We start from the raw sequence: 23,830 nt of genomic DNA on the forward strand, positions 1-23,830 counted from the left end.
AGCCTGGATCTGTGGCCCGCCCGTGCTAAGCCACGCCGCCACCGGCAGCTCCGTTCTCCAGTGCCAGGTTCCTATTTATCAGAACAATCTGCTAACCGCCTTATTGGTTTCTGGCCTCATCCACTAGTTGGAGAGAGGTCAGCAATACCAAAAGCGTCTGTCAAGCTGGCCGGTTGGCGGTGCGGCTTGGGGAGCGTTGTGTTGCCGCCATTTGTAATATAGGGGGCTCGACGCCTCACAGAGACCGAGGTCCCTTAAGCCGGGGACCTGGGCGGCAGCGCCCATGTAGCAGGCAGGGACCGCTTACTGCCTGCCTGTAGTCTTGCTTGAAATTCCCTAACTTAATAACATTGCCGTAGAGCAGTCAAACAAACATGCCCATCTCCCTCGGGCACGATCTAAGACTGCCGGGGGGGGGGGGAGGAGTTGGCCACACTGAATTACATAGGGTGCCCATGCTCCCTGTGGTCGCCCTTCTATCCCCACTGTCTACGCTCCAGTGACACCTAGTGGAGGAAGGAGAAAGAGAAGCTGCCACAGGGTCTAAACAGCGCTATGGTGTGTGTGTGTGTGAGATAGTGAGATAGATAGATACACACACACACACACACACACAGGGAACGCTATAGCCCTATTGTTCAACACAGCCCAACTGTATCCACCTAGCTATAAACCCCCGCTGTAACTCACAGACCGGGTAGAGCTGTAGCAGGACGGTCACCAGGAGAGTAGGGATGTTGTAACCTGCAGCCTTGGGAGAGCGTGCAAGCGTAACACAGAGCCTCCAGCAGCGCCAAGTACAAAAAAAATGGCCGCTGCAGGCACCCTGTAACGCTGGGTATAGCTGGGGCTGCTGGGAGCACTGCGCGGTAACTCCACCCCCCGCCCGGCAGCTTCTTCTTCATGGCACCAGATTTAAATAATAAATCCTCTGCTTAGCCGCCGTTTAGTGCCCTGACCTCCGCTGCTAACAGCGAGGCAGGGTATACTCACCGAGCTGCAGCGCTGCCGTCTGCGTTTTGGCTGGGGGAGGATCGCGGTGCCCCTTTCATCACCAGAGACGGTGGTCTCTGCAGCCAGGTAGCCGGGTGCAAACCGCAGCAGCAGCCGGCTCCCTCCGGCAGGCTTCCCACGTCGCAGGCAGATAGTAGCAGCAACTACCTGCCTTTCCTCAAATGTAAAAAACTTGCTGCTTTCTTAAAATATAAAAAAGCCCAGGAGTGAGCACAAGTGTGACCTGCTCCCTTGCGGGCACAATCTAAGACTGCCTGAGAGGGGGAAGTAGAAGGGGAGGAGTTGGCCACACTCATTTTATATTTCAAGTGCCCATGCTCCCTGTGGTCGCCTTCTATTCCCCAGTGTAACTCCAGTGACACCTAGTGGATGAAGGAGAAATAATGAATATTGTGACAGCTGCTTACTCGTAAAATTAAATAAAAATAAATCAAGGATATATAACGTAGCCCCCCTTCTAAAAGGTGAAACTGCTCCTGCCAGCACCAAACTAAAAATGTCTGCCTGAGGTGGAGGCAAACTTTTAACTTGTTAGGTGCCATGTCCAACCCTATGCCCAGCGGCAGCCCTGTGTCTCCTATGGAGCGAAGAATACAGTGTGCACAGTGATAGCCCTGGGCTGGTCAGACTCTCTCCCGATGATTTGTTAGTAATGCCTAATATACAGGGTCACACTGGTTAGAAGATATAGTGAATTAAACATGGAAAACTTTGTGATCTATTTAATAGGTTACTGCAAAGTGATAGCAGCCGGGCCAACTGCAGGTTATTAACAGACACAACCAAACATTTATCTAATTATTAATTACAGAATTCTAAATATATGGACAGTGATCATATGGTATGGCAGACCTCCTCAGTCTGGGACCATGGTGTCAGTACACAGTCCTCATTCCGGGACCATGGCATCCGTACACAAGTAGTCCTCAGTCCAGGACCACGACGCCCGTACACAAGCAGTCCCTAGTCCGGGACCATGGCATCAGTACACAGCAGTCCTCCGTCTATGACAACAGCTCCAGTCTGGAACCACGGCGTCCGTACACAGCAGTCCTCAGTCCGGGACCACGGCGTCCGTACACAGCAGTCCTCAGTCCGGGACCACGGCGTCCGTACACAGCAGTCCTCAGTCCGGGACCACGGCGTCCGTACACAGCAGTCCTCAGTCCGGGACCACGGCATCAGTCAGTGACAGGGGCGTCAGTTTGCAGCCATCCTCAGTCTATGACAATTGAGTCATTGTGGGGGCTCCGGCTTTTCTTTGCCTCAGGGCTTCCCATCGCTACATCCGTTCGCTTGTGTTTTGCTTTTATCGGGGACTTGGCGGAGTGCGATGAACTTTTGTCCTGTGTTTTGGTGCCCGGCCGTGTGGGAGATTTTATCTGTGGGAACACATAATAGTTCATTACTGGTTACACTGTATGTGTTACTGGTTTGGACCCTGCAGAAGTTTTGTTACTTTTCATTCGATGAAATCAGAGGTGCACAAACATCTACGTACAGCTGTACACACAGCACTGGCGGAACTATAATGGGGGGGGGGGGGGGGGGCTCACCCTGCACCCACTGATAATACTGTGCAGCAGGAAAATTATGCCTTTCTCCCGAATATATGGGTCCGAATGGGGGGAATGGGTCCGACAGCATGCATGGGCAACCAGTGCTTTTTAATATCTTTATTGGTGATATTGCAAATGGAATTGAGGGTAAAATGTGCCTTTTTGCAGATGACACAAATGTATGCAACAGGGTAGACACACCAGGAGGGGTAAAACAAATGATTGATGATCTAGGTAGATTAGAGGAATGGTCAAGAGTATGGCAACTACAGTTTAATGCCAAAAAATGCAAAATCCTGCACTTAGGTCTCAGAAATCCAAAGACTCAATATAGTATAAATGGCACTATAATGGAAACTACTGAGGAAGAGAGGGATCTAGGTGTCACTATTTCAGGGGACTTAAAAGCAGGTAGGCAATGTAACAAAGCAATGAAGAAGGCAAGTCAGATGCTTGGTTGCATAGGGAGAGGTATCAGCAGTAGAAAGAAAGAAGTAATAATGCCACTGTATAGGTCATTGGTACGGCCTCACCTAGAGTATTGTGTTCAGTTCTGGAGGCCATATCTCCAGAAGGATATAAATACATTAGAGACTGTACAAAGAAGGGCAACTAAAATGGTGCATGGCCTACATCACAAAACGTACCAGGAAAGACTAAAAGATCTTAATATGTATACTTTAGAGCAGAGAAGGGAAAGGGGGGACATGATAGAAACTTTCAAATATATCAAGGGCTTTAACAAGGTACAGGTGGGAGACATTCTTCACAGGAAGAGGAGCAGCAGAACACGAGGACATACACTGACACTAGAGGGAGGAAGTTACAGGTGGGAGACATTCTTCACAGGAAGAGGAACAACAGAACACGAGGACATGCACTGACACTAGGGGGAGGAAGGTACAGGTGGGAGACATTAGTCACAGGAAGAGGAGCAGCAGAACATGAGGACACGCACTGACACTAGGGGGAGGAAGGTACAGGTGGGAGACAGTCACAGGAAGAGGAGCAGCAGAACACGAGGACACGCACTGACACTAGAGGGAGGAAGGTACAGGTGGGAGACATTCTTCACAGGAAGAGGAGCAGCAGAAAACGAGGACATGCACTGACACTAGAGGGAGGAAGGTACAGGTGGGAGACATTCTCCACAGGAAGAGGAGCAGCAGAACACGAGGACATGCACTGACACTGGGATAGGAAGGTACAGGTGGGAGACATTAGTCACAGGAAGAGGAGCAGCAGAACACGAGGACATGCACTGACACTAGAGGGAGGAAAATACAGGTGGGAGACATTCTTCACAGGAAGAGGAGCAGCAGAACACGAGGACATGCACTGACACTAGAGGGAGCAAGGTACAGGTGGGAGACATTCTTCACAGGAAGAGGAGCAGCAGAACACGAGGACATGCACTGACACTAGAGGGAGCAAGGTACAGGTGGGAGACATTCTTCACAGGAAGAGGAGCAGCAGAACACGAGGACACGCACTGACACTAGGGGGAGGAAGATTCAGGGGAAATGTGAGGAAGAATTACTTCAGAGAAAGAGTAGTAGATAAGTGGAATAGCCTCCCATCAGAGGTGGTAGAGGCAAATACAGTAGTACAATTTAAACATGCTTGGGATAGGCATATTGATATCCTTACCAAAAAAAAAAAAAAAGGATCAAATATGGTTTGAGGTAACGTTTAAAAAAGGGGCAGACTAGATGGGCCAAGTGGTTCTTATCTGCCGTCACATTCTAGGTTTCGATCAAGGAAAGTGTCTGTCAAACACTAGCTGGGCGTGCTTAAGGAGGAGGCGGACCGGCCCAGTTGGGCGCGCTGAAGGAGGAGGACCAGCCTAGTTGGATGCTGTGGAGGAGGAGGAGGAGGAGGATCAGCCTAGTTTGGATGCTGTGAAGGAGGAGGAGGACCGGCCCAGTTGGGCGCGCTGAAGGAGGCGGACCGGCCCAGTTGGGCGCGCTGAAGGAGGCGGACCGGCCCAGTTGGGCGCGCTGAAGGAGGCGGACCGGCCCAGTTGGGCGCGCTGAAGGAGGCGGACCGGCCCAGTTGGGCGCGCTGAAGGAGGCGGACCGGCCCAGTTGGGCGCGCTGAAGGAGGCGGACCGGCCCAGTTGGGCGCGCTGAAGGAGGCGGACCGGCCCAGTTGGGCGCGCTGAAGGAGGCGGACCGGCCCAGTTGGGCGCGCTGAAGGAGGCGGACCGGCCCAGTTGGGCGCGCTGAAGGAGGCGGACCGGCCCAGTTGGGCGCGCTGAAGGAGGCGGACCGGCCCAGTTGGGCGCGCTGAAGGAGGCGGACCGGCCCAGTTGGGCGCGCTGAAGGAGGCGGACCGGCCCAGTTGGGCGCGCTGAAGGAGGCGGACCGGCCCAGTTGGGCGCGCTGAAGGAGGCGGACCGGCCCAGTTGGGCGCGCTGAAGGAGGCGGACCGGCCCAGTTGGGCGCGCTGAAGGAGGCGGACCGGCCCAGTTGGGCGCGCTGAAGGAGGCGGACCGGCCCAGTTGGGCGCGCTGAAGGAGGCGGACCGGCCCAGTTGGGCGCGCTGAAGGAGGCGGACCGGCCCAGTTGGGCGCGCTGAAGGAGGCGGACCGGCCCAGTTGGGCGCGCTGAAGGAGGCGGACAGCTCTAGGCCCAGGAATGATAGAGAAACAGGCTTGCGATCAGGAATACAAGTTCCTGACATTAGGGGTGGTCACGTACCTTGTTTGTTGCCATTTTCGTGGATCTCATCTGGATGGCTACTGAATGTTTGTCGCTTCTGAGCAGGTTGGCTTTGGGTCCTTGTTTCACATACGATATTGTGGCATAAGCTGTGAAACTGAAATCTTCCCTGAAAGGACACAAATAGGAGTCAATGCGGATTTATTCAGTGCTGTCATCGTCCATTATGTAATGTGGGCAACAACTATTACATAGAGGTTTACAGCACTGGGGCTATTCTCACAGCCACCCCTCCCCCTGGGGGTTACTAAGACCACGAATAACCAGATTATGTAACGTCTTCCAGTATTACAGCTGGAGCATCATTATATAGCGATGCTGAGCTACCCGCCAAGTATTCAGTGTACAGGAGGCGGTGTGTGGTCTGCAGTGATGTCAGGTTATTAATGGTTATTAGCAGCCCACTAACACTTGTATTGCAGCCAATTACAGACCCCAGCACCTGGCTATCCCCAGTGGTAGCACCTGACGGACCCATCATGCCGATGCCAGCACTAGTTTCTCCAGCTAGCCTCTCCTGTTCCTTTCCTTCACACCTGCAGCCAAATCCGCAAGCAAATAGCAACAGCTTCATTCTCTCATCACTACACCCGGCTGTGTGCACACGCGCACACTCGCTCCAGCCAAATCCACAGGCACATAGCAACAGCTTCGTTCTCTCATCCTACACCCGGCTGTGTGCACACGCGCTCCAGCCAAATCCACAGGCACATAGCAACAGCTCCATTTTCATCACTACACCCGGCTGTGTGCACACGCGCACTCGCTCCAGCCAAATCCACATGCACATAGCAACAGCTCCATTCTCATCACTACACCCGGCTGTGTGCACACGCGCACTTGCTCCAGCCAAATCCACATGCACATAGCAACAGCTCCATTCTCATCACTACACCCGGCTGTGTGCACACGCGCACTTGCTCCAGCCAAATCCACATGCACATAGCAACAGCTCCATTCTCATCACTACACCCGGCTGTGTGCACACGCGCACTCGCTCCAGCCAAATCCACATGCACATAGCAACAGCTTCGCTCTCTCATCCTACACCCGGCTGTGTGCACACGCGCACTCGCTCCAGCCAAATCCACAGGCACATAGCAACAGCTTCGCTCTCTCATCCTACACCCGGCTGTGTGCACACGCGCACTCGCTCCAGCCAAATCCACAGGCACATAGCAACAGCTTCGCTCTCTCATCCTACACCCGGCTGTGTGCACACGCGCACTCGTTCCAGCCAAATCCACAGGCACATAGCAACAGCTTCGCTCTCTCATCCTACACCCGGCTGTGTGCACACGCGCACTCGCTCCAGCCAAATCCACAGGCACATAGCAACAGCTTCGCTCTCTCATCCTACACCCGGCTGTGTGCACACGCGCACTCGCTCCAGCCAAATCCACATGCACATAGCAACAGCTTCGCTCTCTCATCCTACACCCGGCTGTGTGCACACGCGCACTCGCTCCAGCCAAATCCACATGCACATAGCAACAGCTTCGCTCTCTCATCCTACACCCGGCTGTGTGCACACGCGCACACTCGCTCCAGCCAAATCCACAGGCACATAGCAACAGCTTCGCTCTCTCATCCTACACCCGGCTGTGTGCACACGCGCACTCGCTCCAGCCAAATCCACAGGCACATAGCAACAGCTTCATTCTATCATCCTACACCCGGCTGTGTGCACACGCGCACACTCGCTCCAGCCAAATCCACATGCACATAGCAACAGCTTCGCTCTCTCATCCTACACCCGGCTGTGTGCACACGCGCACTCGCTCCAGCCAAATCCACATGCACATAGCAACAGCTTCACTCTCTCATCCTACACCCGGCTGTGTGCACACGCGCACTCGCTCTAGCCAAATCCACATGCACATAGCAACAGCTTCGCTCTCTCATCCTACACCCGGCTGTGTGCACACGCGCACACTCGCTCCAGCCAAATCCACAGGCACATAGCAACAGCTCCATTCTCTCATCACTACACCCGGCTGTGTGCACACGCGCTCCAGCCAAATCCACATGCACATAGCAACAGCTTCGTTCTCTCATCCTACACCCGGCTGTGTGCACACGCGCACTCGCTCCAGCCAAATCCACATGCACATAGCAACAGCTCCATTCTCATCACTACACCCGGCTGTGTGCACACGCGCACTCGCTCCAGCCAAATCCACATGCACATAGCAACAGCTCCATTCTCATCACTACACCCGGCTGTGTGCACACACGCACACTCGCTCCAGCCAAATCCACAGGCACATAGCAACAGCTCCATTCTCTCATCACTACACCCGGCTGTGTGCACACACGCACACTCGCTCCAGCCAAATCCACATGCACATAGCAACAGCTTCGTTCTCTCATCACTACACCCGGCTGTGTGCACACGCGCACACTCGCTCCAGCACTATACAAAGCAGCTCCAGGCATTACTCAGCCTCCGCGTGTCCCCGCACTACTATCTCACTCCATCTACTTCCACCACTTGCCGAGCCCGTATTTCTCCATAGTAGCCACCCAGTATTCAATCAGCCAATCTCATCGCTGTCCATTACACCTCTCCCGCTGCATATCACTGTATCACCCACTTCTGCGACATAAACACCCGTCACATCCGGTCTCTCTCGCCTGACACCCCCAACCTTCAAACATTGCTAGAATAAGCCCTTCTCCATTCTACCCTCACCCGCCTCGACTACTGCTGCCGCCTCCTCCTCTCTGACATTCCCCTCACCTGTTCCCACTGCAAACTCCAACACTGGCTCTCCATAGCTTCCAAAATGAGGGTGCTCTAGTATTCCTTTAATCGGGAACACCTATATTTATGCTGGCTCTGTGTCTTATAGGTGTAATGTATGCTTGATGTTAGCCAGTCACAGAACCTGTACAAAATCACACGTGTCCCGGATTAAGGGAATAATGAGGGAACGCTACGCAGAACCTAATTTAGATGACCCTCACTTACAGAGTCTTCATAACACCCATATATACCAGTATCTGAGAATACTCCCTCTTACGCCTGTACACCCTAGACGATACGGAGGATTGGAGCGACATATGGGACACATTAGCAGGTACAGACCATGGCGCTCACTATGCGCGCGGCATGCAGGGCCAACTGGAGACATTGCTAGCAAAAGCCTAGCAGTGTAATGAAGCATGGCAGCCACCAGCATATACACCTGCCAATGCTACCCCTCTTCCCAAGTGATATCACGCTGGGTACATATCGTATAGTCTGTACCCAGAATTATTCCCACCTCCAGGTACTGTGCCCAAATTTACCTCCTGACACAATATCTCCACTCTCTCACTGGCAGGACCCTCTGCCCCAGATACATCTGTATGATTAGGTCCTCCTTGTACATCCCTTTATATGAGAGTCCCTGTATTTCACACGCCCGGTACCGTGGGACAATAGTGTCATACAAATCATTACCATATAAGGTATTCTATAGTGGAGCCCACTGGGGATACAGAGACATTCCCTGTGAACAGGAAGATTGTACAGAATGATGTTCCCTACATGGAAGAAGCGTACTCTTGTTCTAGCCCCTGTCATGGGATTGCTCCTTACTTGATGTATTGCTGTAGCAGCAGATGAGCGATTATCCTTTCCACTTCATCACGAGGAAGTTTGGGGGGCAGGACCCCCAGGACCCGCAGCTTGGAGGCACCTTTACCCAGCCAGGCATCAATGAGTTTCAGTGGGGTCAGCTTTTCATCCATCTGAGTAGCGTGTTCCAGTATCTTCACAATGTCTCTGCCGTAATCGGTGATATCGGTTTTGTCGCAGGCTAGAAACACAACAGACGGGGTTCCAGCACACAGACCAAGTTACCAGGTATCTGCCAGGCTACCTCAGAGGGTAGGTGGCAGGATGAGACCCAACTGAGCACAGGGGACGTGTAGGGCAGAACAAAAACCACCTGGTCTCTACACAGGACTAAATGACCAAATGTGTCTCACAGTCAGTAACTAAGAGAAAGTCCTGTCACCAATAACACTCAGACCAAGAGCTAACACTCATAAGTGTGCCCGGCGTGTACAGCAGACCGTTCCCTACATTAAGGTACGGTGATGAAACTCATGCGGAAATAAGACTTAATATGATAAAGATCCTATTTATGGAATAGGTGATAACTGGCCACACAGAAATATAATGTATTGTTTGGGCAATATGGCGTGTGGGCAGTTCCCCGAGTACCAATATCATTTAAGTACGTAGTTCTGATACATTAACTACATTATATAGAGAAACCAATACTAATAAATGTTCTTCCCCAAATAGAAGGTTGTAGAAAAGCATTAACAATAATTAGCAGATAATTAACAGGGGAACATGAAAACCTGCACAGCTTCCGGGAAACGTACTCCGGAGCCTGCACTCGGACAATCACACCAATTATCACTAGTGCAATGGGTCCCAAACGCGGTCCTCATGACACCTCCACATTCCAGGTTTTAGTTACCGAGTCATTAAGTGTGCCTAAACATGGATAGCCTTAAAATCTGGATTGTTGGGTGCCTTGAGGACTGCGTTTGTGAACCTCTGCACTCTCTAATATTGATGTATTTTACACATACACATAATGTACATAACTGCGTAATATATAACTATACAGCATTTATACACCATCCTCTCACACGCGCAGATGTGATAAATGCACTCACCCCTGTCCGTCATACAGGTATCACACATCTTATTACACTGGCCCGAGTCCCAAACTTCATCAAAATGCTGAGCAATGAGGACACGTCTGCACCTGCACATGAGAACACGCGTGTGATAACACATAGCATGAAACCAGGAATGGGTGACTGAGATAATCCAAGTCACAGAACTCATTATATTCTGCTGCATCAATGTAAGACATCAAGTACACACAGGGAAGCGTGTCACCTACAGTCACTCGGTCAGGACCTAGGAGAGTGCCCCCTACAGTCACCCAATCACCCGGTCAGGACCTAGGAGAGCGTCACCTACAGTCACCCAATCACCCGGTCAGAACCTAGGAGAGCGTCACCTACAGTCACCCAATCACCCGGTCAGGACCTAGGAGAGCGCCACCTACAGTCACCCAATCACCCGGTCAGGACCTAGGAGAGCACCACCTACAGTCACCCAATCAGGACCTAGGAGAGTGCCACCTACAGTCACCCGGTCAGGACCTAGGAGAGAGTCACCTACAGTCACCCAATCACCTGGTCAGGACCTAGGACAGCGCCCTCTAGCCCTACAATCACCCGGTCAGGACTTAGGAGAGCGCCACCTACAGTCACCCAATCAGGACCTAGGAGAGCACCACCTACAGTCACCCAATCAGGACCTAGGAGAGCACCACCTACAGTCACCCAATCAGGACCTAGGAGAGCGTCGCCTACAGTCACCCAATCACCCGGTCAGGACCTAGGAGAGCGTCACCTACAGTCACCCAATCAACCGGTCAGGACCTAGGAGAGCGCCACCTACAGTCACCCAATCACCCGGTCAGGCCCTAGGAGAGCGCCCTCTACAGTCACCCTATGACCCAATCAGGACCTAGGAGAGTGCCCCCTACAGTCACCCAATCACCCGGTCAGGACCTAGGAGAGCGTCACCTACAGTCACCCAATCACCCGGTCAGGACCAAGGAGAGCGCCCCCTACAGTCACCCAATCAGGACCTAGGACAGCGCCCTCTACAGTCACCCAATCAGGACCTAGGAGAGCGCCACCTACAGTCACCCAATCACTCGGTCAGGACCTAGGAGAGCGCCCCCTACAGTCACCCGGTCAGGACCTAGGAGAGCGCCACCTACAGTCACCCAATCAGGACCTAGGAGAGCACCACCTACAGTCACCCAATCACCTGGTCAGGACCTAGGAGAGTGCCACCTACAGTCACCCAATCACCCGGTCAGGACCTAGGACAGCACCCTCTACAGTCACCCAATCAGGACCTAGGAGAGCACCACCTACAGTCACCCAATCACCCGGTCAGGACCTAGGAGAGCGCCCCCTACAGTCACCCGGTCAGGACCTAGGAGAGCGCCACCTACAGTCACCCAATCAGGACCTAGGAGAGCACCACCTACAGTCACCCAATCACCTGGTCAGGACCTAGGAGAGTGCCACCTACAGTCACCCAATCACCCGGTCAGGACCTAGGACAGCACCCTCTACAGTCACCCAATCACCCACACAGGACCTAGGACAGCGCCCTCTACAGTCACCCAATGACCCGCCTGCAGCTCCTGGACACCTACCTGGTCAGGTCCTGACAGTATCGCACCATCTCATACAGCTTCTGCTGTCCGACATTCTCCATAACAACCATAGAGCTCAGCCGGAAGATGTCGCTGAAGCCGTAATATAGAATACAATCTGCACGTTTGTCATCGCGGCCTGTGAGACAATCCCGTCAGGTCACAGACTATTACACTGTACAGCCCCCGCCGGCGCTACGCATTTCCCCAGTACCTGCACGTCCGCTCTCCTGGTAATAATTCTCCATCGATTTACTCATCGAGTGATGAATGACGAACCGCACGTCAGGCTTGTCGATTCCCATGCCAAATGCCACGGTGGCCACCACCACCTGAGACAGAGACCACAATGCAGTCAGCGGACACGTTCTTCTGATCTTCTCAGCGACAGTTACAGAGAACGTCTCACACACACAATGTATCTGGCAGGAAGTGTTACGGGACGGATGAACACACCTGAATGCGGTTTTCCGTCCAGCACATGTGGACTTTGCTCTTGTCGCGCGCTTCCATATTGGCATGATATGTCCCTGCTTTAATACCCAGTTTCTGCAGATTCATGGTGACTTGTTCGGAGTCTTTCTGAGAGAAGCAATAAACAATTCCTAGGAGGAGGAAACCCAACACAGCCCGTAGGTGATTAGTAATACATTGCTGTTCTGATCACGGGACGTATAATGAGATATATAGTAATTGCTGCATATCAGACACACAGATCTGCAGCCATTTCCCCAACGTCTGCGGCCGGACGTCAGAACATCTCTGCGCTACCTCTCATCTCGCTCTCCTGCAGGGACACGCAGAATGTCACTGCAGGAGATACATATGGCCTCTTTCATTGTGCCCAAGTCAAATATATATATCTACTATATATACACACTTATTCCTCACTTATAAATGACTGATAATAAAAACAGAACAGGAGCTTATAAAATGATATTTATGTCTTACCTGTTAAATATCTTTCTTCGAGGACGTCAGGGGCCACAGGGATAACATTGGGTCTAGGAGTGACGTCACGACCAATCCAGCACCAGAAAGGTTAAACTTCTGGGCTGCTCAGAGACAGCCCCTGGGCTCTCACCTCCTATACCCCGCCTCCCAGGCTAGTCAGTTTTTTTCCCAAGCCAGGCAGGAGACAAGATAGAAGGAAGAGAAACCCATACAGAAACACACTCAACAAATATATGTGTATGTGTGGTTGCTCAATAGAGAAACCATAACTGTAACATGTGTAAACACCCTCAACAGAGGAAATTTTAACTAAGTTGACTCAACGGAGTAACTCTTAATGTTAATATCATGAAGTAGGCGCGCCAGGGAGGGATCCCTGTGGCCCCTGACGTCCTCGAAGAAAGATATTTAACAGGTAAGACATAAATATCATTTTCTTCAGCGGTAGACGTCAGGGGCCCCAGGGATAACATTGGGATGTCCTAAAGCAGCCACCTATGGGTGGGGGCGCGCCTGGGCCGCAGCCAATACACTCCGGCCGAATGCCGAGTCTTGTGAGGTAAACGTATCAAACGCATAGAAGCGTAAGAAAGTATGAGGAGACGACCAGGTCGCTGCCTTGCAAAGTTGCTCTGCTGTCGCACCACCCCTAACAGCCCAAGACGCACCCACAGATCTCGTGGAATGAGCCCGGACGCCCGGTGGAACCGGAAGGGCGGCACCCAAGTAAGCTTGTTTGATGACAGACCTTAGCCACCGGGCAATGGTCTGCTTCGTAGCAGGCCAACCTCTTTTCTGAAATCCATAGAGGACAAAGAGAGAGTTAGATTTCCTAAGTGCTTTAGTACGACGCACATAGATACGTAACGCTCGCACTACATCTAGGAATCGCTGTTCAGGAGAAGCCTCTGGCCCCCGAAAGGCTGGGACCACTATCTCCTGATTAACGTGAAATTTGGACACCACCTTGGGAAGGTGTGAAGGGACTGTTCGAAGGACCGCCCTGTCAGGGTGGAAAACCAGAAGAGGAGACTGACAGGACAGAGCCGATAAATCTGAAACCCTCCTGGCCGAAGCAATGGCCAGCAGAAAAACAGTTTTCCATGTAAGCCAAGATAGATCCACTGATCGCAATGGTTCAAAAGGGGGACCCTGTAGAGCCTTAAGAACCAGAGAAAGATCCCATGGAGCAACCGGTGGGACAAACGGAGGTTGGATTCGCAAAACCCCCTGCAAGAAAGTGCGGATGTCCTGCAACAACGCCAGCCTCCTTCGAAATAGAATGGACAAGGCCGACACCTGTACCTTTAGTGATGACAGTCTAAGGCCGGCCTCTAAACCCTTTTGTAGAAAGGACAGAATTCGAGACAACCGATAGGTTTTTGGGTTAAACTTGCGTGAGCTACACCAGGCGAAGTAAGCTCGCCAGATGCGATGATAAGCACCGGCCGAAGAAGGCCTACGAGCTCTGAGCATAGTCGAAATCACCCGTGAATTAAAGCCTTTAGCTTTTAACAAGGCGGTCTCAACAGCCACCCCGTTAAAGACAACCGCTGCAGATCGGGATGGAGGCACGGCCCTTGAGAGAGCAGATCTGGCCACAGAGGTAGCCGGATTGGAGGGGCCACTGACAGGGCCTGCAGATCTGAGAACCAGATCCTCCGAGGCCAATGAGGGGCCACCAAGATCATCGTGCCCCCTTCTGCCTTCAATTTGCGAAGAACTCGGAGAAGGAGTGAAAATGGGGGAAAGGCATACATGAGAGCGAACGGCCACTGGGCTGACAGAGCGTCTACCATGCAAGCGTTCGGGTCTCGAGACCTGGAACCGTACAGGGTGACCTGGTGATTGTGGCGAGATGCCATCAGATCCACCTCCGGTCTGCCCCACCGGTCTACCAACATCTGAAATGCTTTCGGATGTAGGGTCCATTCGCCGGCATCCAGAGTCTGCCGACTCAAGAAGTCCGCCTCCCAATTGAGGAGTCCCGGGATGAAGATTGCCGATAATGCCGGGATCTTGTTCTCCGCCCACTGGAAGATACAAGAGGCCTCCGCCATAGCTGCTCGACTCCGAGTGCCACCCTGGTGGTTGATATAAGCCACCGTCGTCGCATTGTCCGACTGTACCTGCACCGGGTGACCTTGAAGCCAAGGCTCTGCCTGGCGTAGAGCCAGTAAGACAGCTCTTAGTTCGAGAGTGTTGATGGATAGCAAGGATTCCTGTGGAGTCCAAAGCCCCTGAAAGGATTTCTGACATGTGACTGCTCCCCAACCACGAAGACTGGCATCCGTGGTGAGGAGAGTCCATTTTTGGATCCAAAAAGGCCTCCCTTCCATGAGGTTCTGATCTAGAAGCCACCATGACAGGGAACTCTGAGCTGCCGGTGATAAGACAATCAGGTGTGACCGTATGTTGGAGTATGACCCCGACCATTTCCTTAGAATTTCCCGTTGTAAGGGGCGAGAGTGGAACTGAGCGTACTCCGCCATGTCGAAGGTCGAGACCATGGAGCCCAGCACCCTCATGCAGGCATGTATTGAGACACACCTGAGCGAGAGAAGATGTTGAACTCTGGACTGCAGGGCCTTGCGGCGTATCTCCGGCAAGTAAATCCGCTGATTTACTGTGTCCAACAGGGCCCCTAGGTGAATCATAGATTGAGTAGGGACTATGGATGACTTTGGCCAATTGATTATCCAGCCGTGGCGTTCCAGGACCGCCACGACTTTGGTCAAGTGTGCCTGGAGAACCTGGGGCGACTGAGCCAGGATCAACAGATCGTCCAGGTATGGGAGAATCCGAACCCCCTGATGGCGAAGAGCACTGCACATCACTGCCATGACCTTCGTAAACACGCGGGGAGCTGTGGCCAGGCCGAAAGGTAGTGCCTGAAATTGAAAGTGGCGGTCTTGCAGCGCAAACCTGAGGAACCGCCAGTGTTCTTGTTTGATGGGTACATGTAGATACGCATCTTGTATGTCGAGGGATGCCATGTAGTCCCCTGGTTGCAACGCCAGCACAATGGACCGCAAGGTCTCCATTTTGAACTTCGGGACCCGAAGGAATTTGTTTAGTCTTTTTAGATTTAAAATGGGACGGAAGGTCCCATTGGGCTTCCGTACCAAGAAAAGACTGGCGTAGAACCCTGTGCCTTGTTGCGACACTGGAACGGGGGCAATGACACCTGCTGAAAGTAGTTTTTGTATGGCCTGTTCCAGGGCTACGCGCTTTTCCAAGTCCTTGGGAGAACTTGTTGAAAAGAACGAGCTCGGTGGTCGACGGCGAAAGGTTATAGAATAGCCTTTGAAGACTAAGTCTCGAACCCAAGCGTCTGTCGTGGACTCCAGCCACATGTGCGAAAACCGAAGCAGGCGACCCCCCACCCTGGGATCCCCCAGGTGGAGCGCCGGCCCATCATGCCGAGGGCTTAACCTCGGGTTTATGTTCAGCACGTCTAGTGGGCCAGGGACGTTTTCCTCTGGCCCTAGAGGGCTTTGCGGGTTGGGCCTGAGTCTTTGTGAACGACTGTCCCCTACCCCTGCCCTGGAAACGAAAGGACTGGAATGCCGGTCGAGGACGTGGAGCAGGAGTGGATGGCAGGAAAGCCGCCTTTGAGGCAGCCACTGTGGCCACGATTTTGTCCAGCTCTGCTCCAAACAATAGAGAACCCGCAAAGGGTAATGCCTCTAGAGTTTGTTTGGACTCAGTATCCGCTTTCCAAGAGCGAAGCCACAGGGATCGTCGAGCCGCCACTGCCGAGGCCGATGCCCTGGAAGTAAGAGTGGCTGCATCTAATGCAGCCTCTCCCAAATATAGTGCAGCTTGATGCATGATGTCAAGAATAGGAAACATGTCATCTACACTATCTCCCTCAGTAATAATATTAGTGAGGAGAGAAATCCATTTGACCATGGCCTTTGCTACCCAGGCAGATGCCAGGGTAGGTCGTGCAACCGCCCCAGTTGTTGTAAAAATCAGCTTAAGAAAGTTTTCTAACTTTCTGTCAGCGGCATCTTTAAGAGAGGCGGTTGGAATGGGTAAAGTACTGGAACGCACAATCTTAGCGATATGTGCATCCACCTTGGGAGGAGTCTCCCAGCGAACTCTATTCTCTGGAGGGAGCGGGTACAGGTAATTAAACCGCTTAGGGAGCGGAAACTTCCTATTTGGTAACACCCAGGCCTCCCCAAGGACATCCTCTAGCTCTGCAGAGTTAGGGAACACTGTCCGCGTCTGCTTGTGACGCTTAAAAGATGGACCCACAGACTGTACTGGTTCAGAGACCTCCTGTAAATGTAACACGTCTCTAACCGCAATTACCAGGGCTTCTACATCGACTTTTGCTGTTATGTCGCTGGAGGTGTCGTCAGCATCTGCGTCGACTGTGTCGTCAACCAGCTGATCCTCCTCCTCATCAGTATCTACATCCGTATCCTGATGGGTGAGGGTAGAAGGAATCTCCCCACCCCGGGGCTTACGGGATTTACCCTTTAAAGAGGCCCGGATGCCCTGAACTGAGTCTGCCAAAGCACGCGCCCATGCCGGCTCCTCGGGGGGGGCACATGGCCGAGACACGGACGGTCCCGGCTGCAGGGATGGCGCAGCAGAGAGCCTGTCTATTAACTGCGACATGACCTGGGTAAGCTGGGCCCAAGCAGGTTCCCCTGAGGGAGCTGCCACAGGGGGCTGCGCATGTGTTTTTATACATTGTAGACATAACCCCTCTACAAGCTGGGGTACGCCCGCTCTGCAACGCGTGCAGGACACCAATATAGGGGCCCATGTGTCGTCACCGCTTTCCTCTGACATTGTACAAGAGGCAGCTGACTGTAACAATTAACACAATATACTTTCTGCAGGCAGTGATAGTGTTAAGACAATATGAGACACAGCACACAAACAGAGCATACAATGCAAAATAAAAAACCTGGCACTGAGCTCCGCAAAGCACTAAGGCCGGCAGGAGCATAAATTACTGTAACCTGGTATCCTTGAAGGAGAGGTACAGGGGGGATTTGCCCAGATGGCCCGGCCGTGAAGAGATGGAACTCCAGACTGGCAGAAAGCTCTCTGTGTCCTTCCAACACGTGCAGCAGGCAGGCAGGAAGAGATCAGGGCTGGAAACCCCGTGGGTACATCCTAGCTCCTGTCTCCGGGGGAGGGGCTGTGTGAGGAGAGGCTCCCTCCCCCTGCTAGCAAATGGCCACTGGGAATAAATGACTCATGTGGCGCCGGTAAAATGGCGGGGATCCGGCGCTTGCCGGGCGGCCCCGCGTACCGACGCCACTGCCCACACTCAACATCTCCCTGGTGGTCCAGCGGGACAGAGCGCTCAACACTTTTGAAAAGGCGGCGGTTCTGCCGCTTGCTAGTGCAGCCCGGCGATCCCCCTTCGCCGGGCTGCTCAGCCGCCATTAAACATGCGCGCGCGCGCTCCCAGCGGGGAGCGCGTTACCTGTAAGCGGCTCACCGCTGTCGTCCCGGTCCCCGTTGCAGCGGTGCTCTCCAGTGCTCTAGAGCCAGCCGAACACCTCCGCTTGTGGAAACCACGTGGGTGGTGTTGGGCTGCCGGGTCCCGGGTGATGGAGCGCAGTGCAGGGGTCTAACAGACCCCCGGCGCTGCTGCTCTGTCACTGACTCCCGGTCAGTGTAAAAATCAGAATAAAAAAAAAAATTAAAAGAAGTTTTATGCTGCTATTATAGCAGCACCTTTCAAATGCGTGTTGGCTCCTGCCAGCACGATAAAAACTGACTAGCCTGGGAGGCGGGGTATAGGAGGTGAGAGCCCAGGGGCTGTCTCTGAGCAGCCCAGAAGTTTAACCTTTCTGGTGCTGGATTGGTCGTGACGTCACTCCTAGACCCAATGTTATCCCTGGGGCCCCTGACGTCTACCGCTGAAGAAAACAAAATCGCTTAATGCCATCTACACACACACACACACACACACACACACACACACCCCTGGAGGTAAAACAATCAGGAACGGCACATTACCGGACTGTCCCCTGTAACGGCTGTTTATTAATTTAACAACATCTTCGATGAAATCGCTGGAGCTGGAAGATTTGAGTCGAACCTGGAAGACAACGAAAGAGCGGCTGATGTTTATCCTCAGTCATTATTCCCGCAGGTTCCTGGCGCTGCTAAGACAAACAATTGCTGATAGCAATCAGATCTCTATTGCATGCCTTCATTCATTTCTAGAAGCTTTGGTAAATCTATTCCCAGACCTACAGTGAGTGTTCTGTATATTAGGGTCATACCTGAAGGTCAGGGGTACACAACCTGTAGTCAGTCCACCAACACAAATATGTACCCCAATTCTTCAAGACACATTTAAATGACCCTGGTGGCACATGCCAGAGCACCCCAATTATACAACACCAAGTGATCGGTCCCTGGTGGCACATGGCAGAGTACCCCAATTATACAATACCCAGTGATCGGACCCTTGTGTAGGACCCTCATACCTCGTAGAATAGGTTGGGTCTGTTGAACGACGCGGTAAACGTCAGTGGCTTTTGGACACACAGGATTTTCATAGCATCCTTCAGAACGTGGTCAGTAGCTGTAGCAGTCAGACCAATCAGCGGGCAATTGGTAAACTGGCGTTTTAATATGCCCAGCGACTTGTAATCTGATCATTTGTTGTGATAAGGAAAGAAAACAACACATATATAAGTCTGTATCTGTTATTCTGCAAGGAACCCCCCACCCCCACCCCCACCCACCCTTTACTGCAAACAGTCATTGCTGAAAATGTCATTTTAATAGTTCCGTTACATTCCAAAACTCTTTGGGGAACACTGGGGTATAGAGGTGCTGTAATGAAAACATTTGGGGCAGAAACAGGGATTATGGAAAAGTCGTCAAACAAAGGTACTGAAGCGTCTGAAAGCGCTGTTACTAGAATATGGGATAGAGATAGAGATATATAATCTCCTGGGTCTACCGGGCATTTACACGGGGGGCACCATGTTATTGAGACTTAGCTCTGCAAATCTAGCGGAGTGCCGCTTCATCCACTTTCTATATAATTATATATATATATATATATATATATATATATTCTGTTAATAAGTACATTAAGGGTTTCCATCATGCACACTATGAGCCTAATTCAGAAGGAGTTAGGCCACACGGATACCGGGTCCCTCCCCGAAATACAAAGTATTGCAAACACAGCACAAAACATTTTCAACAAAGCAATTGCATCTTTTTGGTAGCCCCCTGTCTGCGTAGCCTCGCTGAGGGTGGGGGGTGGGGGGGGGAGGGAGAAGGATTGATGGGCCGCCATGTTTTGGTTTTCAGCGGCTGTGCGTGACATCACTCAGTCACCTAAACCAGCCACACAAACACCCTCCCAACCTTGTCGCCGCCCCTTAGACTGCGGCCACATTTTTGCAGAATGCGTGTGCACAATAGCAAATATAGCCTAAAACGGATTCTCACTAATCAGCATTAGAAGCTGATTAGGCCTAATTAGGTGATACTATGGCAATGCCAGCTGGGAGGAGCTTAGTAGAGCACAGTTTGGGCTGCATTTAGGATGGAACCTCTGCAGAATATTATCTCCCCAATGTACTGTATACTGTATTGTGTTGCCTACTTCTATCCATGTAATATTGCAGATCTCACAAATGAAATTTCTCACCAGGACGGAAGTCGTGCCCCCACTGGCTGCAGCAATGCACCTCGTCCACCGCAATCCGTGACAGCTGCCCCGCCTGATACGCCTTCTCCAGCCGAGACATGAACAGCTTGCTCTTCGCTATCTTCTCTGGCGTGACATAGAGGAGTTTAAGCTGTGACTGTTTATTGATCATCTCCCCGTGCACCCACTTCACATGTTCCTAGGGCGAAACACACGGGGGGAGCTGAAATACGGTCACACCATGTCCAAACCGGTGAATCGCCTAGAAAACGTCTGTAACTGGACAGCAATGTCTCAACTCTGGGTCTGATACAGAACGGATCGCAACAGCAAAATCTTTTTTCTAAATCGACAAAAGCATGCTGCACGGCAGGTGGGGCAGATGTAACATGTGCAGGGAAAGTTAGATCTGGGGGAGTTATTTTGTTTCTGTGCTGGGTAAATACTGGCTGCTTTATTTTTACACTGCAATTAATATTTCAGTTTTAACCCCCCCTGAAAATTAAACGATCAGAACAATAAAATGCGATTAATAACCCTTCAGCACACAATGCAGACAGACACCCTTCCCTGGGCACATACCTTACTGCTGGAAGCATTCAGGGAGGTGGCAGAGATACCCAGGCGTTCTAGAACCATCAGCTGATCCTCCATCAGAGAAACCAGCGGGCAGACCACCAAGGTCAGCCCTAAAATGAAGAGACAGAGCATCAGTACCCAATCACTGGTCTTGCTCTATTAAGGACCATACCTTTCCTGCATCCTCCCAGCCGCACAGCGACGTGACACTACCTGGGTGGCAGGAAAAGGAACGCTCTTCTGGTAAACTCACCCTTGGAGCACAAAGCCGGTAACTGGTAGCACAAACTCTTTCCACCGCCGGTCGGCATAACAAGGAAGACGTCTTTCCCAGCCATCGTGGCATTTATGGTCTCTAACTGTAAGCTCCGGAACGTGTCTAGCTGGAAGGAATTCCCAAGCGCATCCTTTACCTTCTGTGACCAAGGAAAATCTGTCAAAGGGAGGAAATGTAAAGACTGTAATTAGACTTACCAGGCCCTGTACAGGAAATGGTCGCCCAATTCCACACTGCAGGCGCCGTCCCCAATGCCTTCCAGAGATAACAGCGTCCATGACTGAGACCCAAGTGGCCTCCTTAGCAATATCTAAGTGAACAGCCCCAATGTAGCAGCGACCTTGTTTGTTCCAGTCCTCCGTAGAAGACTGGGATCCGGCGCTGCTCTCCGCCTCGGTGTCCTCAGACAGTCTTTGTATCCTCTTTGTGAGTGTCCGCTTCTTCTCTATGAGCTCCTGCTGTCTCTCTAGTAACTCCTGGATCTGAAGCTCTATGGCCTGCAGCTCTGTGGTCACGCCGTCCAGTTCCTCCACCACATCTGAAGCAGAGAACAAGGATAGAAAGCCCTCAATAGTCAGGTTACAGCTGTGCAATATGGGTTCTGATTGACAGATGACAGATTTTAGGAATGATTTGTGACAAGTTAGCGCTTTGGAAAGAGTCTACTGCAACTAAGAGCTCTGACTAACTCCATACAAAGATAATATAAGGATGTGGTATAGGCTATTAGGGCAGGAAGTGGGGTACTCTGCCTGTGACCCCAGTTTTCCAAGTGAAGAGATAACAGACTGAATAACTGGAGGGATTGAAAGAAACTTCTGATCACATTACACATACGTACCGGAGAGGTTGTCAGCCGCCATGGTTCCGCTATGAGGATGTGCCACTGAAAGAAAGCAAAAAGAGAATATATATATATATATATATATATATATTATACACACACTACTAGTAAGATATAACGTACAGGTGACAGATGCCTGGCACGCACTTAGGTGTAGCGGATGCAGGTGACAGATGCCTGGCATGTACTTCGGTGTAGCGGATGCAGGTGACAGATGCCTGGCATGCACTTGGGTGTAGCGGATGCAGGTGACAGATGCCTGGCATGCACTTGGGTGTAGCGGATGCAGGTGACAGATGCCTGGCATGCACTTGGGTGTAGCGGATGCAGGTGACAGATGCCTGGCATGCACTTGGGTGTAGCGGATGCAGGTGACAGATGCCTGGCATGTACTTCGGTGTAGCGGATGCAGGTGACAGATGCCTGGCATGTACTTCGGTGTAGCGGATGCAGGTGACAGATGCCTGGCATGCACTTGGGTGTAGCGGATGCAGGTGACAGATGCCTGGAAAGCACTTGGGTGTAGCGGATGCAGGCGACAGATGCCTGGCATGTACTTCGGTGTAGCGGATGCAGGTGACAGATGCCTGGCATTTACTTCGGTGTAGCGGATGCAGGTGACAGATGCCTGGCATGTACTTCGGTGTAGCGGATGCAGGTGACAGATGCCTGGCATGCACTTGGGTGTAGCGGATGCAGGTGACAGATGCCTGGCATGCACTTGGGTGTAGCGGATGCAGGTGACAGATGCCTGGCATGCACTTGGGTGTAGAGGATGCAGGTGACAGATGCCTGGCATGCACTTGGGTGTAGCGGATGCAGGTGACAGATGCCTGGCATGCACTTGGGTGTAGCGGATGCAGATGCCTGGCACGCACTTGGGTGTAGCGGATGCAGGTGACAGATGCCTGGCACACACTTGGGTGTAGCGGATGCAGGTGACAGATGCCTGGCACACACTTGGGTGTAGCGGATGCAGGTGACAGATGCCTGGCACGCACTTGGGTGTAGCGGATGCAGGTGACAGATGCCTGGCACGCACTTGGGTGTAGCGGATGCAGGTGACAGATGCCTGGCATGCACTTGGGTGTAGCGGATGCAGGTGACAGATGCCTGGCACGCACTTGGGTGTAGCGGATGCAGGTGACAGATGCCTGGCATGCACTTGGGTGTAGCGGATGCAGGTGACAGATGCCTGGCATGCACTTGGGTGTAGCGGACCGGGAGTGCCGGTCTGTACAGGACACAGAAACTACATGGGGTTATACAGGGGCAAGGCTTGATGAGCCCCAGGAGGTCACAATGGTAGAGAAGCAGAAGAGAAAGTAGAGCCAAGAGATAGAACCTCGTTATTTATTTCGTGAAATAGAATTAGTAAAAGTGTGAAGTACACAAAAATCTCCCCGGGAATCACACACACACACACACACACACACACACACACACACGTTGTCATGCACCTCCGTCACTGTAGGTGCTGGACCCTCAGGAACATAGGGGACCCCGGTGACATGGCCCCTCCCTCCCCCGGAACTTCAGTGACTGGACAGGGTCCCCCAGCAACCGGAATTGACCCGTAGAGGTTGCTGGGCACCACCTGGGGCGTTATGCTGTGTAGTCAGAATCCTGGTAACCTGGTTGCCGCGGGACTAGAAGCCTCAGCACGCCGGGAATTGTAGTTCTACCTCAGCTGGAGCCTGTATAGGGATGTAGTGATAAGGTCAGGGGCAGTCCCAGCATGGGGGATACATGGTGTCAGTGTGACCTGGTTCCGCCATTACCTCGCTGGCCGCGCAGCCCCCACTATCCCCCGGTCTATGGCTCGGTCTCCGCACTCACATAGATGCAGCAGCCGGGCATCTCTCTCTTCCTCAGGATTCACATGGACCAATCACAGAGCGCGCCCTTCTCGCGTCACCGGCGCGCTCTCCTTCGATTGGCGCATGGCCTCGACGCCGCCACGCTT

General features: G+C 52.3%; 1 protein-coding gene across 5 annotated transcripts; it reads right to left on the reverse strand.

Moving 5' to 3' along the window:
• Nucleotides 1–1,721: 1,721 nt before the first annotated feature.
• On the reverse strand, nucleotides 1,722–23,803 carry RECQL (RecQ like helicase). 5 transcript variants are annotated; one of them, XM_083180770.1, is made up of 16 exons: nucleotides 23,646–23,746; nucleotides 23,462–23,561; nucleotides 21,862–21,906; nucleotides 21,361–21,558; nucleotides 20,997–21,176; nucleotides 20,747–20,853; nucleotides 20,165–20,363; nucleotides 18,981–19,147; nucleotides 18,505–18,586; nucleotides 12,010–12,158; nucleotides 11,768–11,885; nucleotides 11,554–11,692; nucleotides 9,980–10,071; nucleotides 8,883–9,102; nucleotides 5,276–5,405; nucleotides 1,722–2,396 (listed from the first exon to the last, which is right to left on the reverse strand). In XM_083180770.1, the coding sequence occupies exons 3-16, from the start codon at nucleotides 21,881–21,883 to the stop codon at nucleotides 2,232–2,234; spliced, it is 1,968 nt and encodes a 655-aa protein (XP_083036896.1). In that variant the 5' UTR covers nucleotides 21,884–21,906; nucleotides 23,462–23,561; nucleotides 23,646–23,746; the 3' UTR covers nucleotides 1,722–2,231. The 5 variants fall into 5 exon arrangements, with proteins under 5 accessions (XP_083036896.1, XP_083036897.1, XP_083036895.1 ...); XM_083180771.1 differs by having other exon boundaries at nucleotides 23,499–23,561; nucleotides 23,646–23,738; XM_083180769.1 differs by lacking the exon at nucleotides 23,462–23,561 and having other exon boundaries at nucleotides 23,704–23,803.
• Between the last annotated feature and the right edge of the window lie 27 nt (nucleotides 23,804–23,830).

Source organism: Crinia signifera, chromosome 4, assembly GCF_055691185.1.
Source record: "Crinia signifera chromosome 4, ASM5569118v1, whole genome shotgun sequence".
Lineage (NCBI taxonomy): Eukaryota > Metazoa > Chordata > Amphibia > Anura > Myobatrachidae > Crinia > Crinia signifera.